Here is a 27376-nt window from a genome sequence, read left to right on the forward strand (position 1 = left end):
CTCCTCAGTCTTCCAAAGTGCTGGGATTACAGGCATGAGCCACTGCCCCCCGCCTGAAAAGTCAACTTTTAAATATAGGCCCATAAAATCAGCTCATGACCCTCAGAAAGGTTATAAATTAATGAAGAGATTTGGTTTTACCACTTCTCAAGAACATTAGAAGGGGCAAGATTTTCTACTATAAGCTCTAAGAATTCTGTAACTTCAATGTCAAATATTATATAAATACTAATTCAATGCAACAAAATCTGTAATTATATCTCAATATTACAACTGCCGTATACAAACAAGAAACAAACTGCTTGGCTTTGACAGTTTTCTCACAGACACATACACAAAAATAAAAAGCCACCTTCAAATTTAATCCAGAAAAATGGACTAGCAAACAGAAAATGCTTTTTGTGAGGCCATTATAAAGCACTAGAAATTTGGGAAGTGTGGGGAAGCTTTTCATTTACAAACTTAAAGAGTCAACAAGAAAAATTAACGCTAAAAAACATCACACCAACAGTCTCTTTTCTCATTTACTATTTAGCAGCGTATAAGGAGGTTCATCAAGCAGTTTCCAAGTCATTAAATCAAATTCACATTCCTTGCTCAATCTAGAATATGTGGCTGTATGCAAAATGTGATAGCATTTCCTGTTCAACTTCAAAAAACGGTTAATCACATTGTATAGGGGAAACATCATGGACAATCCAGGTACTCAAAACAACTTGAGAGAGAGAGAGAGACTAGTTTGCACTGGGACAATCAAACAGGAACTTGATATAGTCCCAAGAACACAAAAATTAAACACAGGGCTAACGTGACATACACAGTTAAGTCTTCAAGCCATTTTCTGTTAAGAGCAGGGATTTACTGAAAGTTTGTACAAGGTACACATGAGAATATGCTATTGAAAATCTGCCTCAGATTATCAGCTGGAAAGGGCTGAATATTAAACCAAAGTGGAATACAAGATTTATTCATAAAGCCATCTGATGAGGAAAATTGTTTCTAGCTTCCAAAAAATATGAAATAATATCTGCAGCCAGGTGCGGTGGCTCTTGTAATCCCAGCACTTTGGGAGGATGAGGTGGGTGGATCACTCGAGGTCAGGAGTTCAAGACCAGCCTGGCCAACAAACATAGTGAAATCCCGTCTCTACTAAAAATACAAAAAATTAGCTGGGCATGGTGGCAGGTGCCTGTAATCCCAGCTACTAGGGAGGCTGAGGCAGAAGAATCACTTGAACCTGGGAGGCGGAGATCGCACCATTGCACTCCAGCCTGGGCAACAAGAGCGAAACTCTGTCTCAAAAAAAAAAATAAATAATAAAACAAAAATTTTAAAAAAATTTTAAAAAGTTATCTGCTGTTCTGTTACTAAGTAACTGACAGCTAAATCATTTCAACCTAACTTGGGCCTATCTTAGTTACTTAAACAAGAGGGTTAGATTCCACTTGCTAAGGTTCCATTTAAAGTCTAAAATTTGTACTCTAAAACATGTGACCCATTATCTATACTTAAACTCTTAGGAAATATAAATAAACATATCAATAACAAGCATCTGTATTTGTAATTAGTCTAAAATGCTACTAAGGAATAAAACTTACTGCCTATCAGGAAAATTGCAAGATAAATAGATCCATATAAATGAAATTGACCCCCCAAAAGGAACAACTATTCAAAGCACCCAACTACCCCACCCCCATCCCTCAGATAAACTTGTAAAAAACTACACCGGCCTGGGCGGTGGCTCATGCCTATAATTCCAGCACTTTGGGAGGCCAAGGCAGGTGGATCACAAGGTCAGGAGTTCAAGACCAGCCTGGCCAAGAGGATAAAACCCCATCTCTACTAAAAATACAAAAAAATTAGCCGGGTGTGGTGGCAGGCGCCTGTAATCTCAGCTACTCAGAAGGCTGAGGCAGAGAAGTGCTTGAACCCAGGAGGCGGAGGCTGCAGTGAGCCGAGATGGCACCACTGCACTCCAGCCTGGGCAACAGAGTCTAGCCTGGGCAACAGAGCAAGACTCCGTCTCAAAACAAAAAACAAGCAAACAAAAACACACACACACACAATATAGTTGCTACACATATTTTCATATTTCTTAATAAGCTATCTCATTTTATTTTGCATAAAAACGAACTCTCTATTCAAAATCTCTTACCTGATAAAACAAGAGATGTATTTTCTTAACAAGAAGTAGAGGCCAAGTCAATCCTGTGGGCAACCAATTAAAACCAACTTTTAGACTGCAATAGAGAATAAACGGAGGCAAAAATCAATGCAGGAAACACAAAACAACACGCACAGGCCACACTGTACATTACGAAGGCGAGTCTGAAACCACCAGAGTACTTCATTAGAATGCATGAATGCATACCAAAAAAAAAAAAAAAAAAAAGACACCGTAACAAAATCCCGCACATGCTTTTTAGTTGGTATTGCTTTCAAATTTGAGTATCTCAAAATATTTATATATTTACATACATCAAGAGTGTCATAACTTAGCCCAATAACGAATCCATTGAAAATTAAGTCATAAAGCTCAGCTTCACAGCTAATTGCTTTGATCACTTTATAATTAAACCAGTCCAGAAAACTCCGTAACACAAGTCTATTTCCCTAGGTTCTCACCAAATTTGTGATGAAAAGGCACAAGTTCACACAATAACAATTCTTGGACAACTTAAGATAGCAATTCAAGGGTACTCATAGAAATTACTGCGATTATTCTTTCAATATATTTTATTTTGCACAAAATAGCATCCAACATCACAAAACAAATGAAGTATGAGTTCTTGCTATAAGGACTAATTCCACTGGAGCTCAAAATATTAACAAAATATTAAGGGAAAGCGTTTTTTCCTCTGACACCACAACAGTTCTCAAAAACTTGTAAAATTTAAAAAAATAAAATAAATAAAATAAAATTTAAAAACACCCTAAAAATGCCTGACATATTAAGAGTATACCCCAAAATAAAAACAGGTCACTCATCTTTCACTGTCATTTCTTCCAAACTGGTGAAGTTATTAACAAGTCACAAGCATATATGACCAAATGTCTAGACAACTATATTCAAAGGTCATTTTTTACTTTTTATTTTTTTTCAAAGGTCATGTTTTAATTCGGAGAGAGAAGAAATTTGCCACTGTTTAGTATTAAGATTACCTATGACTACTTTTCCAAATGATGCTCATCTTAAATTAGTATCTTTCAAGACCAAAATACAACTAATGACCTTAATATTCATCAGCAAAAAGTAAAACATATTTCAAAAATTCTGTGTGATTTTCTAAAGGACAAACTATTCATCTTCTAGTCAACTACTCAAGTTGCTAAAGAACAGTGAGATGGTTTTGCCACAAAAAGCTATGCAAATATGTAATCAATACACTCAAAAGTCTAGAGCATTGTATTAATCTTTTACAAATTGTAGAAATCTAGCCTAAGTCTTTTTTTTTTTTTTTTTTTTTTTGAGACAGGGTATCGCTCTGTCACCCAGGCTAGAGTGCAGTGGCGCGATCTAGGCTCATTAGGCTCATTGCAACCCCCGCGTCCCTGGGTTCAAGCTATTCTCATGCCTTAGCCTCTGGAGCAGCTGGGACTACAGGCGTGCGTCACCACCCGCAGCTTACTTTTGTATTTTTAGTAGAGACAGGGGTTTCATTATGTTACTCAGGCTGGTCTCTTAACTCCTCACCTCAAGTGATCCACCCGCCTCAGCCTCCCAAAGTGCTGAGATTACAGGTGTGAGCCACCACGCCTGGCCTAGCCTAAGTCTAAGGAGTTTAAAAATTCTTCATTTAAAAGCCATATCTAGTAGTTTAACAGGTCACAAAGGGAAATGTGAAACAGCTGCTTCAAGTAAAGCAATGAGCAAGAGCATGAAGTACTGCAACATTTATGTACAGGTTTGACTCCAGCAGCCACATAACAGGGTAACTTTCTAGTTTCTAGAACTTGTAATAAACATCTGATCCCTACTGGAGATTCCAATTCAAAAGGTCAGGTATGGGGCCAGGGCATATACCTGAATATAAGGTAAGAAGGTTCCTCTCAGCCTCTTCCCTTGCAAACTCAAAAGATACCGTATGTCCATCTTGAGAAGGACAAATCTGGGGTCAGCCAGTTAAGCTCAAAGGGAACTCACCAGGTCTACTCTCAAAAATTTCTAAAAGGTTACCAGAAATTACCTTTAAAAGGAAGAAATTTCTCATTCCACAAGGCAAGGCTGAAAGGCCCAGCTGAATTTGACAAATGCCTAGTTCAAGTTTTATGTGTACAACTTAAAGCACAAAATCAATCCAGATAGAAATTTATGATTCTCTTCTATTTCAGCAAAGGGGAATACCCACCCCACCCCATACCAAGGAAAAATATGCAGAAAGTTGATGCTACAAGTCAGAACTTCACAACCCTTGGTATTATACCTCTTCAAAAGGGAAAGGTAAATGGAAATAGAACTGAAATGCTTTTGTGTTGACACCTCACTTTGTAAAAACCACAAGAATTTAATATAAGTGTCACTGTTTTCCAGGAAATTACTATTCCTGTATTCTAAATGTCAGCTAGCAACTGAATGCAGGATTTCAAAAATCCACGTCATTTACCTAAAGCTTTGCTGAACTTTAGAAGGATAAGACTAAAATAATAACTAAACAATAAAACATCTAAAATACATATTCTATCTATACATACAGCATAACGATAGGAAAGGAGAAAATAGGCCTGATTTGTCATTAAAGCCACTGATATACTTCAGAAGATCTAAAACAAGAAGCTGGCTTTAGTATGTCTTCCATTCATATTATCAGGAATTAGTCCTAACATAAAGGCTTGCTTCAACTTGAAAAAATACCAGATGCATGCACAAATCACAAGTATCTGCTACAAAAATTTAACATATTATGACAAGACAGACTTTCGTATTTACTAGCCATACTAATCACTTGGAATTTCAGAAAAAAATGACAACAAATCTCTTCATCAAGAAGTCAAGGCACAAACTAAAACGACTATTTTCACTCTTCATCTGGTAGTAAACATCCAAAAGTGAACTTTAACTTTGTTATCACTCTTTAATCAACAAGAACCAAGGTACAGCAGAGCTAGGTTCTTCAGATCCAAAAGAAACAATTAAACTCTCAAATGTTCACCTCAGAGATAAGCAACAGAGAACCAATCACAACGGGCACAATGCTAAAAACAGTATAATCACATTATAATAAATATTATGAAACAACCACAGTTTCAGCCACTTGATTTTGTTCCCCATTCCCAAATGGACCATATTTCAAAGTCTGGGATCACTCTTAATGAAAAAATTATTCTGACACTGATGGAGATGTATACTTTTTATAACGCATTACTCAATTTTTCCATTAACCTCCATTTTGTACTCAAAGGCAGCAAATCAGAAGACATTTCTAAATAAGATATTCCTCCTGTCAAAAATATTAAGTTATGTTTCAATCCCCCCAAATGCCAACAAAAATGTTGCTACCTTCATTTTCACTTCAGAGCAAAATTATACTTCTAATCTAAACACATTCACTCTGTTTTTGAGTCTTAAAAGCTGGCTTTAAACTTAATTAAATTTTGTGCAAACCAAAAGGTATATGGGTGTGGTAGCAAAATCTGATAAAACTGTAGTTTAGATAAAATTATCTTTTCTGTTTAGTTGAAAACATTTAACAATATTCCTTTACTCCATGAACATTTACTATTAAGCACTTGTGGGCCAGACAAAAGATATAAAAGTGGACATCATCAGTCTCTGCATTTTAGGGAGGGACATCTAAAAGTATCTTTTGTTCAACCAACTACTGACACTTGGTTCTTCCTACAACATCTACAGAAGAAAACATACATTCACACAATGACAGTGTGGCTCTCTGCAAAATGGAGTAAAAACTATCAACACTGTCACTGGATTCCAGCACCTGGAACACACTGGCCCACAAAATCAAGTTTCACATCTAAAAATTGTACTAACAACTCCCAAACTCTCAATACTCAGTCATCAAAACATTTGACGTGTCAAAGAAGGTGAAAGAAGCCCAAAGAGTACTGGTATTAGCATGTAACAATACGTTGCAAATAACTACACAATTATTTCTAAAGCTTCACATTTTTCATCTAACAGATTTGAACATAAAGAAAATGAAAATTATACATTACAATCCGTAAGCAAAGTAATCAACATTTAATCGAGCATATATAAAAATGCATTCCCTGTTTCATTAAAAATCTGTCCAATAATATATACTAAGCACATCTTCATTGTCTGTTTTGTATAAACACGCCAAACATTTCACTTTCTTCATAAATTACCATAACGTTATTTGAACCACCTGTAACAGTTCTTCCCAACTTTTTATATTCTTTGAAAATGTCTGCACACACTTTCCACTAAATCCAGAAATCCTCCATTCTTATCAAAACTACCAAATTTCAAAAACAAGTACAACCAGTCTTGTATTGTAGTTCTATAATTTAAAAAACAAGGATTTCCCTATGTGTCCAGACTTGAGGGATTTTTCTCGACTGCAAATGCTCTGAGATGCATTAACAATATACACTAGTTAACAAGTTCCCAGACAATTCTTGTTGCTAAGACTGCATTTTGCAAAAATTACACCATTTCAAACCATTCAAGCAAGAAGCTCTAAAATACTGCAGTCACAAGCCTAGCCTCTCCCTTCAACAAACCTTCAGTTGCCATCACACTTTTTTCCTGTGGGTTATACTGATTCTATTCTTGAATAATATAAAACGGTCCCTACCAACTTCCTCAATTTATATTAGGTTATCTCTGAGAATCCTGGTGCCAAGGAGGGTTTTAGGGCCCAGAAATCTCTTAAAGTCTGCAATTCTCAGCATGACACCACGCAGATGAGTAAATAATGTTTAGCACTTAATACTGAGTAACCCTCACAAGAGCCCCTCAGATTTGTCACTATAAAGCACACGTTGGAGGCACACAAAAAGCCCGTACGTTTACAACCTAGCAGCTAAGCCTGCTGCACTGGCGTTCATCCCCGTCACTAACCTGTAGGTCCTCAAAAGTCCCTCCCACCACCCAATTCACGTGGCTGCAAACTAATGCAGCCAAGCTTCAGAGAAACTCAATTAACTCTCCATCAAAAGCACCCACCCTCCGCAGCCCACTAGATCTCGTCCTCCTGAAATGCCAGAGGATCCTCTCCCGAGGGAGCCGTAAAAGTGCTGCTCACAGCAGCCCCTTCCCTACTGGGGGACCAAAGGCTTGTCATCTTACTACAATTCTCAGAGCCTCGGGAGGCGTACTCACCCCACCCCCTCACTTCCTAGCTTCAGACGCCGGCTTCTCAAAACTGCTACACCCTGGAGTAAAGCCCCTCCCCAGCAATGGACCTCGGAGGCATTTCACTGCAACCCCCTCCACCTTCAGGCCACGAAGGAGGTCGGTTGAGACTTCCTTTGTGAACTCACAGGAGGGTACCGACTACAGCTTCCTCCCCACAGGTGTGACCCGGGTCCCCTTTTGCTGGTAGGCCACAAAGGCCTCCTTTCCATTTCGGGTCGAGGGAGTGTCCTCACTACGATTATCTCCCCACCTCCAGGCACAGAGATGTAATTATAACCTCTGCTTCATTGGGGGAAACAAGAAATCCTCCGTACTCGGGATGTAGGCGTGCTTTTACTGCAGTCCCGGTTAGCTCGCAGGCCGCTGAGCCAGCCAGCTCTGGCCTGCCCCCTCTCAGACCACGGGGGCGTCCTCGCTATGGCCTCGTCCCCACTTCGGTACGCAGGCTCATCCTCTCTTGCGTCCTCCTTGCATCCTCTCAGATCTCAGAGACCTAAGTGGCATCCCACTCCCCCTGCAGCCCTGCCTCGACCCTTTGTGTGGGGCGCTAGTTGCCGCGGGCTCGAAGGCCTCCGAAGGCCCCGCCCCGGGCCACCAAGGGGCACCACGAGCCCCGCACAGCCCCGCTCGTTCAGGGGCTGCGGGAGTCTTACCGGGGAAAGCTGCGCGGCACCAGAACCCAGACCCCGAATTACCCCCCGCGCGAGTGCCTCCGCCCCGCGGCCGACAGCCCCAGCCCGAACGGCTTCCCGGAGCCCAACGCAGCAACCACCTCCTTCGCCGCTTCACAAAATGGCCGTCGGCCCGCTCAGCGGCTCCGCGTTCCAGAAGGGGGCGGAACGGCGTGGTTGACGTCAAGGGGCCGCGCAAGCGCGCTGACGGTCTCGAGCGATCTCCCGGAAGTTACTGGGTTTTGTGCTAAGAGGGGGATATTCAGTCCCTGTTTGCGACTGTTTGCGCACAGGACCGACCTTGGGCTAGTGGCCCTGCCGGGTGGGCTGGGTATGAGTGTCCAGCTTGGCCCTTCACTGCAAGACTTTGTGCAAATTGCTTCACGTCTTCCAGTTTCCGCGGAAGCTGCAAATTGTGCTTACCTCTAAATTTTTTGAGGATTAAATGGACCACAGCGTGGTGGCTAGTTATTATATCCTGACAAAACAGCCAAAACCTGATTCTTTTTTCCCATTTAAGAGTTTATACAGGCCGGCGGCCGGGCGCGGTGGCTCACTCCTGTAATCCCAGCACTTTGGGAGGCCGAGGCGGGCGGATCACGAGGTCGGGAGATCGCGACCATCCTGGCTAACACGGTGAAACCCCGTCTCTTCTAAAAAATACAAAAAATTAGCCGGGCGTGGTGGCGGGCGCCTGTAGTCTCAGCTACTCGGGAGGCTGAGGCAGGAGAATAGCGTGAACCCGGGAGGCGGAGCTTGCAGTGAGCCGAGATTGCGCCACTGCACTCCGGCCTAGGCGAAAGAGCAAGACTCCGTCTCAAAAAAAAAAAAAAAAAAAAAAAGAGTTTATACAGGCCGAGCGCGGTGGCTCACGCCTATAATCGCAGCACTTTGGGAGTCCGAGAAGGGCGGATCATGAGGTCAGGAGTTCGAGACCGGTCTGGCCAACAAGGCAAAACCCAGTCTCTACTAAAAATACAAAAACTATCCGGGTGTGGTGGCGGTGCTTGTGGTCCCAGCTACTTGGGAGGCTGAGGCAGGAGAATCGCTTGAACCCGGGAGCTGGAGGTTGCAGTGAGCCCAGATGGCGCCATTGCACTCCACCCTGGATGACAAAAGCGAAACTTCGTCTCAGAAAAAAAACAAAAAAAGAGTTTTAATCTAGGGCAGGGCGCAGTGGCTCACGCCTGTAATCCCAGTATTTTGGGAAGCCGAGGCGGGCGGATTACCTGAGGTCAGGAGTTCAAGACCAGCAGGGCCAACATGGCAAAACCTCGTCTCTACTAAAAATACAAACATTAGCTGGGCGTGGTGGCTGGCGCCTGTGGTCCCAGCTACCTGGGTGGCTGAGGCAGGAGAATCGCCTGAATCCGGGAGGTGGCGGTTGCAGTGAGCCAAGATAACGCCATAGCACTCCAGCCTAGGCGAGAGAGAGAGATTCCGTCTCAAAAAAAAAAAAAAAAAAAATTCAATCCATCGTGACCCCTCCACAGCTTCACTATAGTATTATTTTATTATAGAAAAAGGTATTCTCTGGCTGGGCGTGGTGGCTCACGCCTGTAATCCCAGCACTTTGGGAAGCCGAGGTGGGAGGATCATGAGGTCAGGAGATGGAGACCATCAGGAGAGCGAGACTACATCTCAAAAAAAAAAAAAAGCAAGCTATTTTCAAGCTGCTTTGGTCCTAGCCCCCCGAACTTCATGCCCCTGCTAATTAAAAGCTGGATGTGGTGGCTTAAGTCTGTAGTCCTAGCTACTTGGGAGTTAGAGGCAGGAGGATCCCTTGAGCCCAGGAGTCCGAGGCTGCAGTGAGCTATGATTGCACCACTGCACTTTAGCTCAGGTGACAAGAGCAAGACCCTATCACTTAAAAAAGAGAAAAAAAAAGGTTGAAATTATCACAATTCCAACAACCTTTTGGGATTTCTATGGCAGACTGGACTGGTGCTAGCCCAGTATGCCAAAAACAGCAAGTTGGAAAACCAGGCCACACTGTTAAACTAAACCTATGCTTTATAGGTTTTTATAGGTTTGCTCTGTGTAGGTAAAACAGTCCATTAAAAACAAAACCTACTAAATGCAATGTAGCATCCAGGGTTGGATCCTGGAACAGAAAAAAGACATTAGGAAAACTGGTGAAAGGTGAATAAAATCTGAAGTTTAGGCCGGGCATAGTGCCTCACGCCTGTAATCCCAGGGAGGCCAAGAGGCAAGAGGATTGCTTCAAGACCAGCCTGAGCAACACAGGCCCAGTCTCTATAAAAAATTTTTAAAACAATAATTTTAGAAAATCACGTTTCATTAATACTAATATACCAATGTTAACTTCTAAGTTTTGACAAATGTACCATAGTTTTCTTTTGTTGTTTTGTTTGTTCTTTTTGAGACAGAGTCTCACTCTGTCGTCTAGGCTGGAGTGCAGTGCCACGATCTCAGCTCAATGCAACCTCCACCTCCCAGGTTCAAGCAATTCTCCTGCCTCAGCCTCCCAAGTAGCTGGGACTACAGGTGCGTGACACCACGCCCGACTAATTTTTTGTATTTTTAGTAGAGACGGGGGTTTCACCGTGTTAGCCAGGATGGTCTCCATCTCCTGACCTCGTGATCCACCTCCCTCGGCCTCCCAAAGTGCTGGGATTACAGGCATGAGTCACCGCGCCTGTCGTTGTTTTTTGAGACGGAGTCTTGCTCTGTTGCTTAGGCTGGAGTGTGGTGGCACCATCTCGGCTCACTGCTACCTCTGCCTCCAGGGTTCAAGCTATTCTTGCGCCTCAGCCTCCCAAGTGGCTGGGATTACAGGCACCCACCACCATGCCCAGCTAATTTTTGTGTTTTTAGTAGAGACAGGGTTTCGCCATGTTGGCCAGGCTGGTCTCAAACTCCTGACCTCACGTGATCTGCCTACCTCAGCCTCCCAAAGTTCTGGGATTACAGGCATGAGCCACAGCACCCAGCCTATTGTTGTTTTTGAGACAGGGTCTCACTCTGTCACTCAGGCTTGAATACAGTGGTGCGATCAAGGCTCACTGCAGCCTTGATCTCACGGGCTGAAGCGATCCTCCCACCTCAGCCTCCCAAATAGCTTAGACTACAGGTGGGCACCACCACGCCTAGATAATTTTTGTATTTTTTTGTAGAGTAAAGGTTTTGCCATGTTGCCCAGGCTAGTCTTGAATTCCTGAGCTCAAGCAATCCATCCACCTTGGCCTCCCAAAGTACTGAGATTACAGGTGTGACCCACCACACCCAGCCAAATTAGCACAGTTTTATGTAAGACTTTTTAATTAGAGGAAAACTGGTAATAGATCTACAACTCTACTATCTTTGCAACTTTTCAGTAAATGTAAAATTATTCTAAGTAAAAAAGATATTTTTAAACAAGAAAAATTCTATAATTTCATCTCCTCCTTCCACTGTCCATCTACATTTACCAAACTTTAGCCCAGTGGCTTTCAAACTTTCCTGTCCCCCTGCTACTGGCAAGTATGAAAAGCAATTAAACTTTTTTGACCATTATCCACAATAAGAAATACATTTATAACCTGGTATACAAATTCAAATATATCATCAAAATATATTCTTAAAATATGCATAAATGTACTCTAACATATTCTCTCCTTTTTTAAGTACTGGTAACTATCCACCTATGGGTTCAGACCCACAAATGAAAAGCTCTAGTTACAATGGCCTTCTCTTGGTTTCTGAAGTATAATACTTTGTGCTTTATCACACTTCAGGCCCTTAGCTCTTGCCATTCCTTCTCACCTCTCATTCCTAGATTAGCGAGCTCTTCATATTTTTAAGCACTACCTCCTCAGAAAAACTTTCCTCAAACACCCAGCATAGTAGGTTTTCCCTGCTATGTCCTCTTACCACTTAATTGTTTCATAGCACTTATCACAATCTATAACATTATTTGTTTACTTATTTTCCATCTCTCCACTAAAATTTAAAACTCAGTGAGGGCAGGGTCTTTTTTGGTCCTGTTAACCAGTGTATTCCTAATACCCAGAACAAATCTGGCTCCTGGCAGGCATTCAAATAATTGTTAAATGAAGAGATACAAAAGCCCACTGAGTCATTTATGCAAATCAGATGGAGTGGCGGTCTTCTCCACAATTCCCAAGTACAGCTTCCACTTTTCCCTCAACCTCTCATAAAGTCACCGAGTAAATAGAAGGTGAGTTTATTTCTCCAGTCTTGAAATTAACAATTTTCAAGAAAACAAATTATTAGAATAACTGGTGGAGTCATAGACATATTTCTAGCTCCATTAGGTCAAAGGAAAGGAAAGAGGACAAGGGTAGAAAGGAGACAAGCCCTCTAAGAAACTCCATTCAGTCTGTCTGCAGTCAATATGAAGAGATAGATAGCCTTTGGAGCTACAGAAAATATTAAATTGAAGTGGATTATGCTTGCTGTTAAAGAAGCTGGTCCAGCCGAGCAGCAGCAGAAGACGAAGACTCAAATGTCCATGTAGACCATCATGGTCCCTGATCAAAGAGACTTCTTCTGGTTCCTCTTGCTCTCCTCACCAAGAGCACAGAGGTGTCCAGCAGCAATATGACAGCAAATGTCTCTATGGCTTCAGGATGAAAATGTCCATACACTTTAAGATCCAGGAAGAAATGGGGAGTGTTCCACACCCAAGGAACTGAAGCTAGGGAAAGACAGTTTTCTTGTGTTTCTGTCATAGAGGTGGACTGATGCTGAAGTCAACTGGTCTATACCAATCTGGAGCATCCACTAGGCGTAACAAGGTGTCTGGTTGTGCACGGGTTGGTGAGGCAGGAGGGGCCAGACCAGCACAAAGTCAGGGCCCTATTCTTCTAGTGTTGGGTCCACTTGATGCTCTTGAGGTCAATGCCATCCTGAACCATCTCCCAGAGAGGGCTGCCAAAGAGAAGAGGCATTAAATGAGTGAAGGCTTAGATAGGAAGTGGACAACATTGGCCCCAAGGCCCTGAGCAATGGCTTGCCTCCTTCTGTCCCTGTCTGTCCTCTCCCTCTTGCCCTGGTAGACCCTAACACAGGTGGTTAACAAGTCTTTCCCAGCTCCCTGTAAGTCCTTGTCAGCTCTCCTGAGAGCTCTCCCCAACTGCCAACAAACAGGAATAACTAGGTTCCTCAGGCTCAATTGCAGTGGGGTCCTGAGCCAATGGACACCAAACATGGTCATATTCTTGAAGCTTTCATCCCACTTGTAAGAGGCTATGGCCATGGTTTCCCTTGGAGGAACCAAGACCCTTGAGACTTGTATAAACATCTAGTTTAAGCCTCTCTTCATATGACATGTATAAGCAGCTAATTTCAGCCCACCACATATTACCCGCTTTTCAGCATTTGTTTCTTGGTTTTGTTCTAGTTCCCAGTTAGGGGTGGAACTTAACCCTAAATCATCTTGGTATGCTGTACCCTTACCCAGTTCTTGCCAGCTTCATCTCCCCAGAGTTGGCCTGTGCTTCCAATATCCCTGACTCTAATCCAAAAGAATTCCTTGGATCTTAGACCTGAGCATCCCATCTCACACAAGAGCTGCTGCTAAGAAATCTCTGCTAAGCTCTGATCGATCCCCAAGCAGAAGCTTGGATATCTTGGATAATGTTCCCAGACCAGATATTACTTCAGTGTACTATGAATATGGGATTTTACAGTTTAGATTTCACCAGGTAATTTTATCAAATTTCATTATATTCTTGACTTGTCCCTCTCCTTTACACTAAACATTCCCAGAATGCCTTTCTATTCATGAGATTTTCCACAGCCCTTAAAGTTAGCCATCTCCTTCCTGTCCTTCCTCTTTAGGGAAGGCCACTTATTATTATAGGCTCACAAAATAAGACTCTGAGGGCTAATAGGACCAGGCTGCATTCAGTTTGTAAAGGGTCAGAAGGAATAGGGTGCAGATGCCGAAGCCACATAGATAGGAAACAAAAGGCTTTGCTGGCCATGTGGTCAGTAGAAATGTCTTGTGAGTATACCACAGAATACCAGAAAGTGAGGACAAAGGAAGGATCCTGCAGTTGAGCAAGCTATAGACACTTAAGCAATACAGCTAGACCCTACAAAGAAAAATCCAGAACCCAGAAAGGCCTGGGAGAGCTCATAAAGGGAAGCAGGGTATATACCTGAAATTCCTCTCTCTACCAACTGGACCAAGAGAATCCTGAAAGTCAAGGTTAACCAAGACAGAGCCAGGCTCTGAAAAAATCTAGAGGCCTCAAGGTTCCCAGGAGGAAGATGAGCTCTGTGGCTACTAGGGGAAGCCCTGGTGCCAGCTGACTGGCCAAGGATCTCATTACCTTTATAAATACATTAATTGATTGAGACAGTCTTGCTCTGTCGCCCAGGCTGGAGAGCAGTGGCGCGATCTCAGCTCACTGCAAGCTCTGCCTCTTGGGTTCCTGGTCTCTCCATGTTGGTCAGGCTGGTCTTGAACTTCTGACCTCAGGTGATCTGTCCGCCTCGGCTTCCCAAAGTGCTGGGATTACAGGCGTGGGCCACCCTGCCTGGCCTAGTTCTTTAGTTTTTAAAAACACTTTCTCATTGTGAAGACAAGTAGCCAAGAAGATCTACTTTCTTGCTTTGTGGAATCTCTAAATCCTAAAATCCAAGTACGCTTGAACTTTGGTTTTGGCAGTGTAAACACATAGCCTAAGGACAAGAAGGGAGACAGCACTAGAGTTTCTTCCAAAGGGTCTCTGATACAATATGTATACCTCATTTCTCGAAGACGCTTCACATGCTGAATGCATTTCTCCACTGTGTAGTCCACTTCCTCCTCTGTAGTGAAGCGGCCAATTCCAAACCTGAAAAAAGGCACAGGAGAATGGCTCCCCCATCAGAGCTCTGGCACTGGGATAAATTCATTCCGCAAATACTCACTTAGGATCTACGACACAAAAGATATGGAGAGAAGAACATGGTCCTTCCCCTTTAGGGCAGAGTTTCTCAGAACATGGTATACGGATCGGCCGGGCATGGTGGCTTACGCCTGTAATTCCAACAATTTGGGAGGCCGAGGTGGGCGGATCACATGAGGTCGGGAGTTCGAGACCAGCCTGGCCAACATGGTGAAACCCCGTCTCTACTAAAAATATAAAAATTAGCTGGGCCTGGTGGCACACGTCTGTAATCCCAGCTACTCAGGAGGCTGAGGCAGGAGAATTGCTTGAACCTGGAAGTCAGAGGTTTCAGTGAGCTGAGATCATGCCACTGCACTCCAACCTGGGCGACAGTGTAAGACTCTGTCTCAGAAAAAAAAAAAGAACATGGTCTACGGACCACCAACATTAAAATCACCTGAGGTGTTTTCTACTCCTCCTCTGGACCTAGTGAATCAGAATATCTGAATGTGGGACTCAGATATCATATTTCACAAACTTCCCAGGTGATACTCAATGAAGTCTGAGAACCACTGCTCTAGAAACTTTCACAAGGTTATGAGAAGAGATAAGGAGAACTCGACTGAGAAAAACTTCAGGGTGGAAAAAGAAAAAAACTGTAACAGGAGATGAAAAATATAAGAGGATATCTTTCATAAATGTTGCAGCTCAACTCACTGACCTGATAGAAGAGTGCGCTAAATCCTCATCAGTGCCAATTGCTCTAAGGACATAAGAGGGCTCCAGGGATGCAGAGGTGCAGGCACTGAGGAGAGAGACATGAACCTTGTTCAGTTCATCATCAACATCTACTTTTAGTCACAAACCCTCAGTCTTGTTCCCATCTCCCAGGGCCCTGGAGTCATACCCTGGAGAAAACAAGAGACCTTCTAATCTGGCAGAACTAAAGGACCTGATACTCCCCTGCACATCCTAGGATGTGTGAACCTAGCTCCTCTGGCCCTCATGGTGGATGACTTCCTTGAGCAAGGACGCTGGCAAAGTGTGACAGAGCATGATACCACATGGGTTTGACAAGAAGAGGCAGCAGAGGACCATGTGCTCACTTCCCCAGGACACAATACACCATCTGCACCAGCCTGAAGGGCAGCCAAACACTTAGTGGCCTTTGGGGCATCTTCAATTCTGGAGGCCTGTAACAGAACTGCTAGTGTAACCCCACAACAGATACATACATCCCCTGGGACCATAAAATTCTACCCCAGGAAGCCTTCTTAGGGTGGTAAACTTCAGTCTGTACCCAGCTACCCAGCCAACCAAAAAAAAAGAGGCACTTACAAAATGACCTTTACCCTTAATCAAGAGGTCTTGTGCCTATCATCTCCACACTGGGAAGTTTAATAGCCTGTATGACTCTTCTAAGTGGCCCTGCCACAGGCCCTGTCTATGCCATCCAGCTCACCTCCCTGAGGATAAGGCAACGTCTTTCAGTGCCATCAGCAGACTCTCCCCTTCCACATATGCAAAGGAGAGGTTGATACAGCCTGGAGGAAAGAAATACTGTGAGAGAGGTCTCAGAGTCTCAGCTTCTACCAGAATGAAGATAGAAAGAACAAGTCCATACCGGGATAATGGTGCTCAGGGTCCCCATTCATCACCACATCTGGAAGGCTCTTCATTATATTCTGTATCAGCCGCTCTGATAACTTTGAGATCCGCTTGTGGTCATACTAAGGAGCAGGCAAGGAAGGATTAGGCAGTAACCATCAACCAGCTCAGAAAGACATAGTTTGAGAAGCCCTTCTCCTATAACTGGAAGTGACTATGTATCAGCCCCACCTATCATCCTATGTACTCATGGAGACCACGGTATCTCCAGTACTGAGCATAGTGCCTCGTATGCAAAAGGTGCTTGATAACTGGACACAGGGTTCATTTACTTATGCAGAAATAAATGAGCTGATAACTACTAAAAGGCCATGGGTTTTGGAGCCCATAATGTCTCCCTCAGAACAAGGTGCCAGCAGCACCAGGACAAGGAAGAGTTTTCTTAAGCCCTCTCTCCCTGCAGATCTGCCTCAGTCATGCTGAGAAGCCTCTAAATAGGAGACCCAGCACAGGGGAAGAAGCTGTGGGAGGGAACTGCTCTCCCCATACCTCCATCTCTTGCTGTGCCACCTCACACGCAGCCCCCAGCCCCACCACTAAGGGTGTGGGCACTGTCCCAGACCGCATACCCCGCTCCTGCCCCCCTCCACTCTGCAGGGCCTCCACACGCACACGGGGCCGGCGACGGATGTAGATGGCACCAACCCCTGGGAAACAAAGTTTGTTACAAAAAACAGAAAGAGAGAAAAGTAGATAAAACAAAATATTTCTTTCCAAAGGGATCAAAATATTATTTCAACTTTTCTGTAAGCATGAAATTTTTCTAAATAAAAAATGTTAAGGAAAAGAAGAAACAGCAGTAAAAGCATAGTATTTAGTAAAATATTTAACATCTGGAAGATAAATGCCAGGAGTAATGATCAAAAGGGTTTAAAGTAGCTCCCTATGCTATGTGAAATGCCATCATACATTACAGTATTATTCATAATAGCAAAAATACTGGAAACAACTTAGATGTCCATCATCAGGGTAATGGTCAAATAGATTATGGCATGTCCATACAATGAAATACCAAGCAGGTGTATAAAAGAATGAGGGGGCCGGGTGTGGTGGTTCACGGCTATAATCCCAACTTTGGGAGGTCAAGGCGGGCGGATCACCTGAGGTCAGAAGTTCGAAACCAGCCTGGTCAGCATGGTGAAACCCTCTCTCTACTAAAAATACAAAGATTAGCCAAGCGTGGTAGCAGGTGCCTGTAATCCCAGCTACTCAGGAGGCTGAGACAGGAGATGAACCCAGGCAGTAGAGGTTGCAGTGAGCTGAGATCAAGCCACTGCACTCCAGCCTGGGTGACAGAGCAAGACTCTGTCTCAAAAAAAAAAAAAAGCTTGTTCTGAACTGACACCGTAAAATCTCCAAGACGCATTGTTAGAAAACTGGTGAAATCCAAAGAAGAGTCTGTACTTTAGCTTTAAAAAACAAAGATGTATCGGCCGGGCGCAGTGGCTCACGCCTGTAATCCCGGCAATTTGGGAGGCCGAGGCGGGCGGATCACCTGAGTTCGGGAGTTTCAGACCAGCCTGACCAACATGGAGAAACCCCGTCTCTACTAAAAATACAAAATTAGCCGGGCATGGTGGCACATGCCTGTAATCCCAGCTCCTAGGGAGGCTGAGGCAGGAGAATCGCTTGAACTCGGGAAGCAGAGGCTGCAGTGAGCTGAGATGGCACCACTGCACTCCAGCCTGGGCAACAAGAGCGAAACTCCGTCTAAAAAAAAAAAAAAATGTATTATGGGCCGGACATGGTGGTTCACACCTGTAATCCAAGCGCTTTGGGCAGCTGAGGCAGGCATATCATGAAGTCAGGAGTTTGAGACCAGCCTGACCAACATGGTGAAACCCCATAATTATTAAAAATATAAAAATTAGCTGGGCGTGGTGGCACGCACCTGTAATCCCAGCTACTCAGGAGGCTGAGGCAGGAGAATTGCTTGAACTTGGGAGCCAGAGATTGCAGTGAGCTGAGATTGTGCCACTGCACTCCAGCCTGGGCGACGGAGCAAGACTCTGTCTCAAAAAAAAAAAAGATGTACTATTAGGTGAAAAATGCAAGATTGAAACAGTGAGTACAGTATGCTATCATCTGGATAAAAAAGAAAGCTGGAGGAGAAGCATATATTTGTTTGTAAACACATAGGATAATTGTAGAAAAACCCAAGAAATTGCCTCCCAATAACCAGAGAAAAATCAGAAAAAAAAAAAGAAAGAAATTACCTCCCCAGAAGGGAACTGCATAGCTGGAGGTCAGAGGTGAGAGGTACACTTTGGTCTGTGCCTTTTTTTCTCTTTTTTTTTGAGACAAGAGTCTTGCTCTGTTGCCCAGACTGGAATGCAATGGCACGGTCTCGGCTCACTGCAACCTCCGCCTTCCCGGTTAAAGTGATTCTCCTGCCTCAGCCTCCTGATTAGCTGGGATTACAGGCACCCGCCACCATGCATGGCTAATTTTTGTATTTTTAGTACAGACGGGGTTTCACCATGTTGGCCAGGCTGGTCTCAAATTCCTGGCCTCATGACCTGCCCGCCTCGGCCTCCCAAAGTGCTGCAATTACAGGCGTGAGCCACTGCGCCTGGCTGTCTGTGCACTTTTTTTTTGTAGCTTTTGAATTTTGAATCACATGAATATTACTTTTTCAAAATAAAATTTAAATTTAAAAAAAATTGGTGGAGCACAGTGGCTCATGACTACAATCCCAGCATTCTGGGAGGCCAAGGAAGGAGAATCACTTGAGACCAGAAGTTTGGGACCAGCCTAAGAAACACAGTGAGACCCCGTGTCTACAAAAAAAAAAAATTAAAATTTAGCTGGGCATGGTGGCATGCACTTATAGTCCCAGCTACTCTGGAGGCTAAGGCAGGAGGATCACTTGAGCCTAGGAGGTCGAGGCTGCAGTGAGCTATGATCGTGCCACTCACTGCACTCCAGGTTGGGCAACAGACAGACCTTGACTCAAAAAAACAAAAAACTTAAAAATGCGTATAACCTGTGACTAAACAAGCCGAATTACAGAAATTTTGTGCCAAAATATGAGCATGAGTGTGCAAAGTTATTCACCAAGTAATCAGGGCTTCTGAATAGAATTGGCACTTGACAGTTCTTTTCCCACACAGAAAAACTGTTTATGCTGAGAATGGAGGTACTATAAAAATTAAGGCAGTGGTTTCCAAATCTATTATGAAGGACACCAGATTTTAAATAATAAGCTGGGTGCAGTGGGTCATGCCTGTAATCCCAGCACTTTGAGAGACTGAGGCAGGAGGGTTGCTTGAGGTCAGGAATTCAAGCCTGAGTAACATAGTGAAACCTCTATCTCTACAAAAACTGTTTTAAAAATTAGCCAGGCATTAGGCCAGGCACGGGATTATGCCTGTAATTCCGGCACTTTGGGAGGCCGAGGGGGGCGGATCACCTGAGGTCAGGAGTTCGAGACCAGCCTGGCCAACATAGTGAAACCCGTCTCTACTAAAAATACAAAAATTAGGCCGGGCGCGGTGGCTCATGCCTGTAATCCCAGCACTTTGGGAAGCCGAGGCGGGCGGATCATGAGGTCAGGAGATCGAAACCATCCTGGCTAACACAGTGAAACCCCATCTCTACGAAAAATACAAAAAAAAAAAAAAAATCAGCTGGGCGTGGTGGCAGGTGCCTGTAGTCCCAGCTGCTTGGGACGCTGAGGCAGGAGAAAGGCATGAACCCTGGAGGCGGAGCTTGCAGTGAGCCAAGATTGCGCCAACGTACTCCAGCCTGGGTGACAGAGCGAGACTCCATCTCAAAAAATAAAATAAAATACAAAAATTAGCCAGGCGTGGTGGCAGGCACCTGTAATCCCAGCTACTTGGGAGGCTGAGGCAGGAGAATTGCTTGAACCCAGGAAGCAGAGGTTGCAGTGAGCCGAGATCTCACCATTGCACTGCAGCCTGGGGGATAAGAGCGAGACTTTGTCTCAAAAAAAAAAAAAAAAAAAAAAAAATTAGCCAGGCGTGGCTGGGCACGGTGGGCCTGTAATCCCAGCCACTCAGGAGGATGAGGGAGGAGAATCCCTTCAACCTGGGAGGCAGAGGTTGCAGTGAGCCGAGATCACACCACTGCACTCCAGCCTGGGCGTCAGAGTAAGACTTTGTCTCAAAAAAAAAAGAAAAAAAAAATTAGTCAGGCGTGTTGGTGCACACCTGTAGTGCTAGTTACTGGTAAGGCTGGGGTAGGAGGGTTGCTTGAGCCCAGGAGATTGAAGCTGCAGCAAGGTAGGATAGCACCACTGCACTCCAGCCTGAGCAACAGAGTGAGACCTTGTCCCTATAAAACAAATGAATAAAATAATGTACTAAACTGTATTTATTAAGAATTATTTCATTTCTCCATTAAAAAAATTCAAGAATCTTATGCTATCTGAGTCTACACAGTTCCCAAATTCAAACAGCAAGTGCTCAAATACCATGTTTGAACAGTGAAGAATACCACATTATCTAAATCTATTTAGATTCTGGACTTGGAAAGCAGAAGGTCAGATAATGAGGGACACCTGTACACATGTAAGTGTTGATCAGAGCTTCTGATCAATGAGTTCATTGGTTTTTTGTTTTTTTAATTTTTGTGAATACACAGGAGGTATATAGATTATGGAGTACATGAGATTTTTTTTGTTTTTGAGAGGGAGTCTCACCTGTCGCCCAGGCAGTGGCGTGATCTCGGCTCACTGCAACCTCCGGCTCCTGGGTTCAAGCGACTCTCCTGCCTCAGTCTCCTGAGTAGCTGGGATTAAAGGCACCACACCCGGCTAATTTTTGTATTTTTAGTAGAGACGGGGTTTCACCATGTTGATCAGGCTGGTCTTGAACTCCTGACCTCATGATCCGCCCGCCTTGGCTTCCCAAAGTGCTGGGATTACAGGTGTGAGCCACCGTGCCCAGCCCATGAGATGTTTTAATACAGGCATATCATGTGAAATAGGCACATGATGAAGAATGGGGTATCCAGCCTGAGTTCATTGGTTTTTATCAAAAAGACTTATCTACAATAAAAGCCAATAAAAGCAACATTTTATTAAAAGATAGAATGCTTATTGGGCTTTCTGAAATAATAACTCACAAAAAACACTCTTTACAACCTCTGGGAACCCTTAGAAGAAGCCATCTTCCGTAATTCCAGAAGCTATTACACCTACTTCCACAAGGTATACACCCAGATAACACACCCTGCAGACACAAAAAGGGTGCCAGCACAGACATCAACCCAAAAAAGGCCCTCACTTGAGAAAGAGGAGTTATATTTTATATTTATATTTTATGGTTACCTTCACAAAACAGAGGACAACAGTCTATTCCCAAGGGTTAAGGGAAAGAGGCATAACTCAAGCTTGAACACATTCCAATAGGACCACAGGGAACAAACATGTATCCTTGAGAGACTAACAGGATAACAGACTATGAAGTCTTCTAAGAATAAACACAAAGATAGCTGGGTGTGGTGGCTCACGCCTGTAATCCCAGCACTTTGGGAGGCCGAGACGGGCAGATCACGAGGTGAGGAGATCAAGACCATCCTGGCTAACACGGTGAAACCCCGTCTCTACTAAAAATACAAAAAAAATTAGCCGGGCGTAGTGGCGGGCGCCTGTAGTCCAGCTACTTGGCAGGCTGAGGCAGAAGAATGGCGTGAACCAGGGAGGTGGAGCTTGCAGTGAACCGAGATTGTGCCACTGCACTCCAGCCTGGGCGACTGAGCGAGACTCCGTCTCAAAAAAAAAAAAAGAACACAAAGAGATGTCAAATCCCATGCAATCTTCCCCTGAGCTATAGCAAGATACTGGGAATGAAGGACTCAAATAGTTGCTCTGCACATCATAGTGGGGAAAACAAGATAGCTGGGCCTATCTAGATAAATTTGATTTGACAAAACCCATTTTTCCTCAACCAAATTAAGATCTACATGCTTGCTAAGGATTTGTTAAAGAGAGCAAGAAAGAATGGCCTGATGTATACTAACTGCTAAGGTCTACAAACAGGCAAGTATTTCTGGCTATTGCTAAATGACATTTGCATTCTACAAGGGACTGTGAATGTACAACTTCTTCTGAGAGCAACAGTAGTCCCAAATGACTCTGACAAACATCTATCAAAGGTCTTGCTAGAAGGTACAGAGAGAAGGAACTCTAGAAGGGGCTGGTACCTTTTGGACCGTAGATTTTGTGACCACTAATGCTCATGAGATCAATTTTCATGTCATTGACATCAAGTGGGATTTTTCCAACAGCCTGGGCTGCATCAGTATGGAAATATACCTTTCTGGAACTGCAAATCCGCCCTGAGGAAACAGAGGGGAAGACCCACAGCACAATGTTGGAAAGTCATCTGTCAGTGTCCCACAGTGCCCTGTGAATTATCTCCACCAATAGTAAATGACCTCAGTCAATATTAAACTCCTCCCCTCCCTCCTTCTACTCCTTCTCCTTCCTCTTTTCCTTCCCTCCTCCCCCTTCCCCCTTCCTCCCTCTCTGTCTCTCAGTAGCTTCCCTTCTTTAGAATAAAAAAGATGAAGGGCAAAGCACCAGATCGAAACACTCCTGATATTCTTATGCATACAATTCTTACCACCTCATTAACACCAGCCTTTCAAAATGTCAGATTACTTTCTAGATCCCTTTTGATTAAAAAACAAACAAAACAAAATAAAAAAAAAAAACAAGATTAATAGAACTTTGTGCTAAATTGTGCCTAAAGAAATTACAGGGCGAGCTCTATGTGGGGAGAATAAAGAGATGTTCTAAAAGGAAAAAGAGTAGAAGGCTTTTTTGTTTTGTGGTTGGTTTTGGCAGCAACTGCAATACAATTAAAAACCATAAAAAGTGCTAGACCTGGCCAGGAGCAGTGGCTCATGCCTGTAATCCCAGCACTTTGGGAGGCCAAGGCAGACGGATCACCTGAGGTTAGGAGTTCGAGACCAGCCTGGCCAACATGGCAAAACCTCATCTCTACTAAAAATACAAAAATTAGCCAGGCAAAGTGGTACACACCTGTAGTCCCAGCTACTTGAGAGGCTGAGGCGGTAGGATCATTTGAACCCAGGCGGAGGAGGTTGCAGGGAGCTGAGATCACACCACTGCACTCCAGCCTAGGTGACAGAGTGACAGTCTATCTCAATGAAAAAAAAAAAATGGTAATAGACTTGGATTCAAATACTGCCTATGACACTTCCAATGTCCTTGAACAAAGTACTTAGGCTCTCTTTCCCTTGATGGCCTAACTACACTCCATAGAGTATTACAGCTCTCCGTCTACTACCTCATACAGACCCCCATGGTGGGCAGGGATCGGGGATAAGCCATGATACTCACCTATTTCTGCAATAGGCTGCTTCACTCCAATCTCATTGTTCACAGTCATGACTGACACCAGGCTAGTATCTGGCTGGATAGCAGCCTCTAGTTCCTAGGGATATGCAGGAGTAAGGTGACTAGATAGTATAAACAAAGTCCTCCTAAATCAGAATACAGGCAAACTTAGTCATGAAAAGGAGTCTTATACTACATACCTATCTGAATAGTTAACTAAAAACAGTGACAACACAAAATGTTGGTGAGGATGCACAGACTCTGAATGGTTCATACATCGTTAGTGGGGATGTAAATGTCACAGCCACTTTGGAAAAGAGTTTGACAGTTTCTGTTTCTCATCAAACTAAACACGAAATTACCATACAACCCAGTAACTGTACGCTTGGGCATTTATCCCAGAGAAATGAAAATTAAATTCACAAAACATCTTACACAAATGTTCACAGTAACTTTATTCATAATACCAAAAACCTAGAAACTACCCAGATTCCTTCAAGAGACAATTTTGGTACATCCATAACATGGACTACTACTTATCAATCAAAAGGAACAAACTACTGGCACATGCAGCAGTGAATGAATTCCCAAAGACTTATGATTAGTGAAAAAAGCCAATCAAGGCCAGGCGCAATGGCTCACGCTGTAATCCCAGCACTTTGGGAGGCTGAGTTTGGTGGGTCACCTGAGATCAGAAGTTCGAGACCAGCCTGGTTAACATGGAGAAACCCTGTCTCTACTAAAAATACAAAAATTAGCTGGGCCTGGTGGCGCACACCTGTAGTCTCAGCTACTTCGGAGCCTGAGGCAGGAGAAATGCTTAAACCCAGGTTGCAGTAAGCCGAGATTGCACCACTGCAATCCAGGCTGGGTGACAGAGTGAGACTCTGCTTCAAAAAAAAAAAAAAAAGGCCAGGTATGGAGGCTTATGCCTGTAATCCCAGCACTTTGGGAGGCTGAGGCAGTCGGATCACAAGGTCAGGAGATCGAGACCATCCTGCTAACACAGTGAAACCCTGTCTCTACTAAAAATACAAAAAATTAGCCGGGTGTGGTGGCGGGCACCTGTAGTCCCAGCTACTTGGGAGGCTGAGGCAGGAGAATGGTGTGAACCTGGGAGGCGGAGCTTGCAGTGAGCGGAGATCATGCCACTGCACTCCAGCCTGGGCAACAGAACAAGATTCCATCTCAACAAAACAAAACAAAACAAAAAAACAAAAACAAAAACAAAAAAGCCAGTCCCAGAACGTTACATACTGTATGATTCCATTCACATGACAGTATGAAATGACAAAATTAAAGAAACTGCCAGCCGGGTGTGGTGGCTCAAGAATGTAATCCCAGTACTTTGGGAGGCGGAGGTGGGTGGATCAGAAGGTCAGAAGTTCAAGACCAGCCTGGCCAAGAGGGCGAAACCCCGTCTCTACTAAAAATACAAAAATTAGCCGGGTGCAGTGGCAGGCACCTGTAATCCCAGCTACTTGAGAGGCTGAGGCAGGAGAATCGCTTCCACCCAGGGGGCAGAGGTTGCAGTGAGCTGAGATCAAGCCGCTGCACTCCAGCCTAGGCAACAGAGTGAGATTCCGTCTCAAAAAAATTTTAAAAAAGGCCAGGCACAGTGGCTCACACCTGTAATCCAAGCACTTTGGGAGGCTGAGGTGGGCATATCACAAAGTCAAGAGATCGAGACCATCCTGGCTAACATGGTGAAACCTTGTCTCTACTAAAAATACAAAACATTAGCCAGGTGTGGTAGCACGTGCTCTGTAGTCCCAAGCTACTAGGGAGGCTGAGGCAAGAGAATCGCTTGAACCTGGGAGGCAGAAGTTGCAGTGAGCCGAGATTGCACCACTGCACTCCATGCACTCCAGCCTGGGCAACAGAGTGAGACTCCATCTCAAAAAAAAAGAAAGAAAGAAAGTAATTGCTGGGTATGGTGGCTCACGCCTGTAATCCCAGCACTTCGGCAGATTACCTGAGGTCAGGAGTTTGAGACCAGCCTGGCCAACGTGGTGAAACCACTGCTCTACTAAAAATACAAAAATACCTGGGCATGGCAGCGGGTGCCTGTAATCCCAGCTACTCGGGAGGCTGAGGTAGGAGAATTGCTTGAACTCGGGAGGCAGAGGTTGCAGTGAGCCAACACTGTGCCACTGCACTCCAGCTGGGGCGACAAGAGCAAAACTCTGTCTCAAAAATAAAATAAAATAAAATAAAATAGGCTGTGTGTGGTGGCTCACGCCTGTAATCCCAGCACTTTGGGAGGCCGAGGTGGACGGATCATGAGGTCAGGAGAGCGAGACCATACTGGCTAACACAGTGAAACCCCATCTCTAAAAATACAAAAAATTAGCCGGGCGTGGTGGCGGGCGCCTGTAGTCCCAGCTACTTGGGGAGGGGGCTGAGGTAGGAGAATGGTGTGAACCCGGGAGGCGGAGGTTGCAGTGAGCAGAGATCGCGCCACTGCACTCCAGCCTGGGCGACAGAGCAAGACTCCATCTCAAATAAGTAAAATAAAATAAAATAAGGGCCAGGCATGGTGGCTCACGCCTGGAATCCCAGCACTTTGGAAGGCTGAAATAGGTGGATCATTTGAGGTCAGGAGTTTGAACCAGCCCAGCCAACATGGTGAAACCCTGTCTCTACTAAAAATACAAAAATCAGTGGGGCATGGTGGCAGACACCTGTAATCCAAGCTACTTAGGAGGCTGAGGCAGGAGAATCATTTGAACCCAGGTGGCAGAAGTTGCAATGAGCCAAGTTCACACCACTGCACTCCAGCCTGTGTGACAGAGCGAGACTCCATCTCAATAAAAAATAAATAAATAAAAATAAATATAGCTGGGGATGGTGGCTCATACCTACAATCCTAGCACTTTGGGAGGCTGAGGTCAGAGGATAGCTTGAGCCAAAGAGTTTGAGACCAGCCTTGCAACATGGGGAGACCCTGTCTCTTTTTTCTTCAGATGGAGTCGTGCTCTGTTTCCCAAGCTGGAGTGCAGTGGTGGGGTCTCACTCACTGCAACCTCCGCCTCCCAGGTTCAAGCGATTCTCCTACCTCAGCCTCCTGAGTAGCCGAGATTATGGGCAGACGCCACCACACCCGGCTAATTTTTGTATTTTTAGTAGAGACGGGGTTTCACCATGTTGGCCAGGCTAGTCTCAAACTCCTGACTTCAGGTGATCCACCCACCTTGGCCCCCAAAGTGCTGGGATTATAGGCATGAGCCACAGCACCCGGCCAAGGGAGACCCTGTCTCTACAAAAAGAAAAAAGAAAAAAATTAGCTGGGCATCATAGCCTGCGCCTATAGTCCCAGCTACTCAGGAAGGAGGCTGAGGTGGGAGGATCATTTGAGCCTAGGAGGTCAAGGCTGCTGTAAGCCTTGGTGGTTCCAGAGCAAGTTCCTGTCTCATTCATAAATAAATATATAGCCAGGTGTGGTGGCACGCATCTCTACTTCTAGCTGCTTAGGATGCATAGGCACAAGAATCGCTTGAACTTAGAAGGCGGAGGCTGC

The 27376-nt window shown here is 44.4% G+C and overlaps 2 protein-coding genes across 28 annotated transcripts in view; both read right to left on the reverse strand.

Moving 5' to 3' along the window:
• RBM12 (RNA binding motif protein 12) overlaps positions 1-8198 on the reverse strand; it is a 38789-nt gene extending 30591 nt beyond the window's left edge. For 3 of the 24 annotated variants that reach the window (XM_063720410.1, XM_024238475.2, XM_024238481.2), the window contains exons 1-2: positions 7996-8132; positions 2156-2240 (exon numbers count right to left, since the gene is read on the reverse strand). The gene's annotated coding sequence lies outside the window, so the exon portion shown is untranslated. 24 annotated transcript variants of the gene reach the window in all.
• A 3079-nt stretch (positions 8199-11277) lies between these two features.
• The window catches only part of NFS1 (NFS1 cysteine desulfurase), a 31812-nt gene continuing 15713 nt past the window's right edge, over positions 11278-27376 (reverse strand). For 3 of the 4 annotated variants that reach the window (XM_054541504.2, XM_054541503.2, XM_054541502.2), the window contains 8 exons: positions 23860-23953; positions 22695-22829; positions 17016-17173; positions 16483-16588; positions 16321-16402; positions 15580-15663; positions 14733-14822; positions 12184-12906 (listed from right to left, as the gene is read on the reverse strand). In XM_054541504.2, the coding sequence (XP_054397479.1) occupies positions 12843-12906; positions 14733-14822; positions 15580-15663; positions 16321-16402; positions 16483-16588; positions 17016-17173; positions 22695-22829; positions 23860-23953 (813 nt within the window). In that variant the 3' untranslated portion in view covers positions 12184-12842. 4 annotated transcript variants of the gene reach the window in all.

The sequence above is a fragment of the Pongo abelii genome, chromosome 21 (assembly GCF_028885655.2).
Source record: "Pongo abelii isolate AG06213 chromosome 21, NHGRI_mPonAbe1-v2.0_pri, whole genome shotgun sequence".
In the NCBI taxonomy this organism is placed as follows: domain Eukaryota; kingdom Metazoa; phylum Chordata; class Mammalia; order Primates; family Hominidae; genus Pongo; species Pongo abelii.